Below are 7,070 nucleotides of genomic sequence, written 5' to 3'. Positions count from 1 at the left end.
GAAGCCTTATAAAAATCAACCTACTTGTTGTAATGAAATAATTCGAGAGCCCATTCCCACTAACCAAAATATGTAAATCATAAAATCACATCTATATAGTTAGTGTCATGATAAACAAACAAAAAATGAAAAAAAACTTGTGCCTCATATTGCCACAACCGAAACTCTTTTCATACATGCTAAATATTTTTTTTCAAAATTTTTGTTTTATTTTTAAATTTTGACCATACAATTCATCTCCTTGATTTTATAGGAATCAGCTTTTGAAGTATTTGATTATGACACATGGATAAATTTTTATAAGGTTTGAATATCAGCAGTCCAAATATTAATAAAATTTCTAAGCTTCAAGTATCAATTTTTTCATCAAAAAACATTATCAAGTGCTAATTCCTAATAATCAATCATGTTGAACACACTTGTGAGGTCATAATCATGAAAAACGCTAAAAAATTAATTCAACATGTTTTCATCAATATATATATATATATATATATTCATAAAGTTATTTTGAACAAATTTAACTCCATCAATCTTACGGACAAACTTTTTAATATATTTGTTTTCTATGAAAAATATAGTCTTAAAAAAAACAAATTGTCAAATCACAAACTACTGTTTTGCTGAAAATCAATTTATGATTTTTTTTTCATATTTTGCCTGAGAAAACTGTGTTCCTAACAAGGGACAACCTTGGCCACGAGCAATAAGACCATGGTGGGACATGTGAATGAAACTTTGATCACACACCACAATCTGTATGATCTTTTATTAAGTTAAATTATAATCAAATTGCTTTGGTTCGGTTACCAATGTCTGTAATTGGAGATTACACAATGCCAAAGTTGTCAAGACTTTCGCTTATTTTCACTCGATGGTGAACTATAATAGTCTGAGAATGGGAAACGACTATTCTGTACGAGTAATTTGATATATTTTTTGAAATACCCTGTATTTTTTTATATTCTCTCCGTGCGTGAGATCGTAATCTTGAAAAAATGCTAAAAAAATTAATTTAACAAGTTTTCATCAATATATATATATATATATATAATCATAGTGTCATCGATGTGTTCAACATGGTTAAAATAGTAGGAATCAACTCTTGGATGTATTTACTCGACATAAAACTATAATTTTACGAAGGTTGAAAGTTTGACACATTACAAATGAATAAATTTTCAACTCCTACAAAATTTTACATACACTGTATAATAACATGATCCAAGCACTAATTTCTACTAGCCGGAACAAGTAGATCATATTTGGAGGGAGAGATGTTCATAAAATATAAAAAAAAATAAAAATATTATAGTTTTTTATTAAGAGAGATGTAGCAAACATTGTTAACATGCAATTTCACTTAAGAAAAGGGCAGATGCAAGGCATGTTTGCCTGATCACAAGCTTGTGCTTCACAAGCTGCTGTGAAAGTTTATGTGCCTAAGAATGTTGATTATGTAATACACAATCTTAGGGACAAACTTTTCCATATTTTGCTTTTGTATGAAAAATATAATCTCTTTTGAAAAACAAATTGTCAAATCACAAACTACTATTTTTTGTCATATTCTTAGCTGAAAATCAATTTGTGGTTTTTTTTTCATATTTTGCCTGAGAAAACTGTGTTCCGAACTAGGGACAACCTTGGCCACGTGCAATAAGACCATGGTGTGCCATGTGAATGAAACTCTTTGATCAGACACCACAATCTGTATGATCTGACACGTGGAAGGTACCCATTTAATAAAATGGCCCCTACCGCGTTTGGCTTCACTGCTATCACTGCTATCCCAAGACAAACCCCATAAAGGTCCTCCAAAAGAATTAAGCAAAGGCTAGAGCAAACAGAATCAAACTCCACTCCCTCAATGGAAGACAGTACAGGCTTCAGCACCGAAGAAGGCCAAGAGAAGAGTGAGAGCTACGAGCTTCTGTATTTAGGGGAACGGCCACTCGGATCTTCCGAGGCCTTTCTCAAGGTTGCCATCTCTTTCAAAGAGCAGGTACCCCAACTAAATTAATCTCTTCTTTCTCTTTTCTTTTGGGGTTTCTTATTTGCTGTGTTTGATTCATTTTGGTGTGGTGGAAATCCATGTAGGTTGTGAGGGCCACATGGATCGAGCGTGGTGGTCGAACCATCGACCCCACGGTCTATACTGGTCTGATGGGGACCGCGTTCACTTGTCTCAGGGCGTATGAGTCCACAGGGAACAAGGATGACTTGCTTCTGTGCTCAGAGATTGTGGATTCATGTGCAGTTGTGGCTGAGGCATGCAACAGGTGTGTGTGGGCTTTGAAGAATTTGGTCTTTTTTTTGTCTTTTTTTTTTCGTGTTGGGTTTCAATGGATTCGTTGGTATCTCGATTCGGTTTGTTTTGGGTATGTGGTCGGACCGATTTATCCAGATAAAATGAGATAAAGTGGGATATTGTGCTTTGATAGGTTCAACCAGACACATGTTTTCTGATTTTCTAAGTTTTATGTTTTCTGATTTCTTGTTGATAAAAGACAATGACCAATGCTTCCATTTTCTGACATCTCTATTCTCTATAGTGGTGCACTCAGCACTTAAGAGCATGTTCAGGTGCTTTCAAATCCAGAAGTTCCTGGATATTTCAATTTCCTGTCACTAGTTGATATCACCCAAAAGGGGAGAGATTTTTCCTGTTCCCAGTGGCATCATACAATGATTCTGGAGCTTAGCTTTTCCAACCGGAAAAGGAAACCCGAAAATCCTGGAACTTTTCAGTTTTTTTGGTATTCCATTATTTCTTTAGCAGGCGATAAATGCGAAAATCTGTGTTCTTTTATTTCCTGGATTGAGTTTCCATGTTGACACTATTGGGTGTTGGGATTCTGGCATGATTAGCTGTACCAAACGGTTATGTAAGTGGTAAATCTTGTGGATTTTTAATTTTCCTTGTAGTGGTAGAACAAGAAAATTCTTGATTTTGAAAGAAAATTTTGGATATTTGGTGCAGGCATGTGACGTTTCTGTGCGGTAGAGCCGGGGTGTATGCTCTTGGAGCAGTTGCTGCCAAGTATAGAGACGATAGCGAACGGCTTGAACTGTACTTGAATCTCTTCTATGAGGTACGTTAAATAAAAAGAAGAAGAAGGTTCTACTACCCTTGCCTTTTAACTCTTTCAACCCAAAACTACCACAAAATCAAGGCACCAATATCCTAAGATCTCGGTCCAGAAAATCTAGGGTTTCAGCTGTGCCCCCCTTTGGCAACCTCAAAGGGGTTTGGCCTAGTGGCCCCTAGGCAGCCGGTCTAGGTTCAAATTTCATGGGCGTCATCCCCTTGCCCTTGCCCAAGCTGAAACGTGACCCCTCCCCTAGGGAAAGGGGGGTAAGCCTACAGAGTTTTAAACCCAGGACAGACAGAGCCAGTGCAGTTAGGTAAGCGGTTTTTCCCTGTAAATATAAAATCCTTTCTCCAATCTTTTTCGTCTATCCATCTTCTAATGACCTACGCACTCTCTCATTTCTTTCCTTTTCTTCTCCTTCCTATAACGGCGAAAGGCTACGGTGAGGGAAGGATTGGGCAAACGAGGACCCGCCCACCTCATCCAATTTGGACTGGGATGAAGGTTAAAATCAAAACTAGTGCAGAGATGGAGGGCAAATTTATGAGAAGGAGCGAGGGTGGAGACCTTGTCCTCCGCCCCCAGTCCACTGCCCTCTCTCATCCGGTGTGGGTGCATTTCAGTGGAGGGCTCTATAAGGGCTCGGGTGTGTGATTCCAAAAAAATTTTGATTTTTTTTTCTCTCCAGAACTTTTGATTCTTTTGCAGAAAATATCTACTGTGTTAAAGAGGGGACCATCCAATCTTTTACCTTTGTGTTAGTAGGACTTGGGAGATTGTATACATGGAGGCTGGTCATCCTGACATCAATGTTGCCTTTTACGGTGGTAAGTCTTATAATGATAATAAACATGCGTGCATACATAGCTACAAGTGTAAATGCATATATATATATATATATATATATATATATATATATATATATATATATATATATATAGAGAGAGAGAGAGAGAGAGAGAGAGAGAGAGAGAGAGAGAGTAATGCGGAAATAAACATCAACATTACTAAGTCATGGGATCAACAAAAAGTTGAGCCCCCGAAAACAAAAAAAAAAGAGCTGAATGCACAAAGGCAAAACATAAAAATAGAAGAACACATAGATCAGCCATGGTCTTGAGGAAGAGAAGGCAGCTGAAGGGGGTGGATAACATCTGAAGAGAGATGCAAAATTGCGTACACATCAGCTAAAATTGTGTTTCTTAGAAAAAAGTTTCTCAATGTTTTCTTGTAAAGGCAGGTGGTATTTTTCCCCCAAAATTTCCCGCTGAGGCAAATAAAGAGCAACTATTTGTTGATCCCTTCAAAGCCCTCTCATGTGGCAAGACTTTTATCGTACAAGGATGGGGATGCTCCATCCACCATCCAGATACCATCAGGTAGGGATGCAAATGGGTCGAATCCTGTATTGGGGTTTTGTAATTTGTAGCTGTTTCGACCCGATTTGGATCTGACTCTCCCCATGTATTTAGCAGTTCTGTATACAATCCATTTTGCATCTCTAGGGTGTGTTTGAAGTTAAATTGCCTTGGATCTCAAACCCTTGGTTTGTTGGTTTGAGACCATGGATTTATGTTGTTTTAGGGATCTCAGATCTGAACATTTGAGATCCTCCATCTTCATGGTCACATCTGGTTTGGGCTGCACACTATATTTGACATTGATCTGTATATTTTGAATTGATCAAAGTTAGTTATTAGCTTTTGAAGTCGATCATGAGATGCACAAATAACTAGATCCAACAAGATCTAATTATTTTATCCGAAATCATTAACTAATGTAAATTTCATTTGAAACTGATTGATTGGCTTCCACCAGAACTTGTGTTTAATTCTATGATACTTGCAACTTCCAATAGAAATGTTCCCCAAGTGAAAGATTGATCTTCTTGAACTTTGTCAAAGAAGCTTGCAAACTTGTTCATGTTTCATTGTTTGCCAAACATGATTTGAGAATGTAAGATTGATCAGTCTTTTAGTACTATTCGTAAGCAGGTTGCCCAAGAGAGAGCGCTTCCAGTTGGACCAGAGGAAGGAGGGTTGGGCATGCCATACGAGCTGATGTATGGCCGGGCCGGTTTCCTTTGGGCCTCGCTCTTCATAAACAACCATGTGGGCGAAGGGACCATAGACATGAGCTTGTTGATGCCGATCGTGGAGGCGGTACTAGCCGGTGGGCGCACCGGGGCATCTCACACAGGCTGCCCATTGATGTACCGATGGCATGGCACGCGGTACTGGGGTGCAGCCCATGGCCTGGCTGGGATCATGCATATCCTGCTACATTTTCTTCTTCCACACTGTGAGGACGTTGATGATGTTAAGGGTACACTCAAGTATATGATTGCAAATAGGTCCTTTCACAGTGGCAACTATCCTTCTAGCGAAGGGAATAAGAGGGACAAGCTGGTGGAGTGGTCTCATGGTGCAGCAGGCATGGCCATCACCCTTTGCAAAGCCTCACAGGTACTGTTGGATTTGAGTTTCTTGTAGTTTTGTTTTTTAGTTCTTCTGAGCACATTGTTCTCATTGGACTAGAGAACGGTGGGTGACATTACCAACCACAGCCACTAATCCATGCTCCCTGGGTGAAACTCGAACAGCGGGGGCCGGGTTAGTGGCTGTGGTTGGTGGGTGACCGTTTATACAATCCTCATTCCTCATTGGACCTAGCCAAAGTGGGTTGCTGACTGGGCTCAGCCCAAGCTGGGTAAACACTTGGACTGTGTTCAGTTAAATGTCACTACTTCATGCCTCATAATTTCATTTTGCCTACATGGTCATGTATATGTCTATACTTTGTGGGTATGGTTATCTCCACTTTAGTGGCAATAATCATGCACACCGGTTTTTTTTTTTCTGGGTTAAATGGGGCTGTCAGCAGGTTGGATATCCAACTCATCAGGGTGCACCCAAACCGGTCCACGGGTTATGTTGGGTTGAGAAAATAGAATATCATACCAGACGACCCACATAATTTAGAGGGTATTAAAGTGTTTGTTTTTGTGGAAAAAAGTATATAAGAAAACTCCTGGTTGGGCTGGATATCTGGCAAAATCCATAGGAAAATCCAACCCACATGTTTCTGGGGACGTTCAGGTTGACCCCGGAACGGCCCTCCCCATCTTTTATGCCTATATGTGGATAACTAGGTTCGGGTCAAGTTAGACATCCCAGACAAAACCTTTCTCGTAGATAGACCTAGCCATGAGTTTCTCTATTGGGGCAGAACCCGTGGTGCTAGGCATATTGGTTCCGATCCTTGCCCGTGCTCACTAGTTATGAAACTTGAACATTAGAGTACTATGCTTGTGAGCTCAAGTCTCATATTCAGGATTTCTGGTTTTCTTCGTGCAACATACCAGGTTTTCCCGGATGACATGGAGTTCCTCAAGGCGGGCATCGACGCTGGTGAAGTTGTGTGGAAGAAGGGACTATCGGAGAAAATGGGACTGTGTGACGGGGTAGCCGGAAATGCGTACACTTTCCTCTCTCTGTTTAGGCTGACGGGGGAGAGGCTTTACATTGACAGAGCAAAAGGTTTTGCGGGCATTCTTTACCAGAATGCCCACATGCTCACATCGGCTTCGCCAGCTTCTTTCCGGCAGGCACACCCCCACTCTTACTCTCTGTTTCAAGGACTAGCAGGAGCTGCATGCCTGATGTTTGATGTAGCAAGGCCGGAGTTTGCAAAGTTTCCTGGATACGAACTCTAGTGTTTGGTTAACTAGGGATTTCCAAATTATAACAGTGTATGTATGAAACATTGGAGCCCCTGCTTGTAGTACTAATCAAAGTGAGGTTACGAAAGTCTATAGCGACCACAAGGTAGAAGCGCCTTCTCAGGAGGTGGATGGGGGTGGTGATGTCTCTTTTTGTTTTTCTATTTTTATTATTCGGAGAAACCACTCCAGGCGCAGAGACCTAGCTGTGTTGGTTCAGCCTGCTCTACTCTTATGGTTTTTGTCCATGTCAG

General features: G+C 40.2%; 1 protein-coding gene across 1 annotated transcript; it reads left to right on the top strand.

Annotated features, from left to right (window-relative positions):
- Positions 1 to 1,870: 1,870 nt before the first annotated feature.
- On the top strand, positions 1,871 to 6,863 carry GCL1 (GCR2-like 1). Its single transcript, XM_089992307.1, has 5 exons — positions 1,871 to 2,005; positions 2,101 to 2,282; positions 2,984 to 3,095; positions 5,090 to 5,560; positions 6,460 to 6,863. Exons 1-5 carry the CDS (start codon positions 1,871 to 1,873, stop codon positions 6,808 to 6,810), a joined length of 1,251 nt encoding a protein of 416 aa, XP_089848433.1. The 3' UTR covers positions 6,811 to 6,863.
- Positions 6,864 to 7,070: the final 207 nt, after the last annotated feature.

Source organism: Nuphar pumila, chromosome 2, assembly GCF_984573655.1.
Source record: "Nuphar pumila chromosome 2, dmNupPumi1.hap1.1, whole genome shotgun sequence".
NCBI classification, from domain to species: domain Eukaryota; kingdom Viridiplantae; phylum Streptophyta; class Magnoliopsida; order Nymphaeales; family Nymphaeaceae; genus Nuphar; species Nuphar pumila.
Note: the sequence above shows the minus strand (reverse complement) of the source record. Positions and strands in the feature narration are given on the sequence as shown.

Excerpts from the sequence above, each read along its gene's own strand:
- GCL1 (XM_089992307.1), top strand. The coding sequence starts at position 1,871 with ATGGAAGACAGTACAGGCTTCAGCACCGAAGAAGGCCAAGAGAAGAGT. Across the intron at positions 2,006-2,100 it reads CCATCTCTTTCAAAGAGCAG|GTTGTGAGGGCCACATGGAT; the intron begins GTACCCCAACTA and ends AAATCCATGTAG. Across the intron at positions 5,561-6,459 it reads CCCTTTGCAAAGCCTCACAG|GTTTTCCCGGATGACATGGA; the intron begins GTACTGTTGGAT and ends GCAACATACCAG.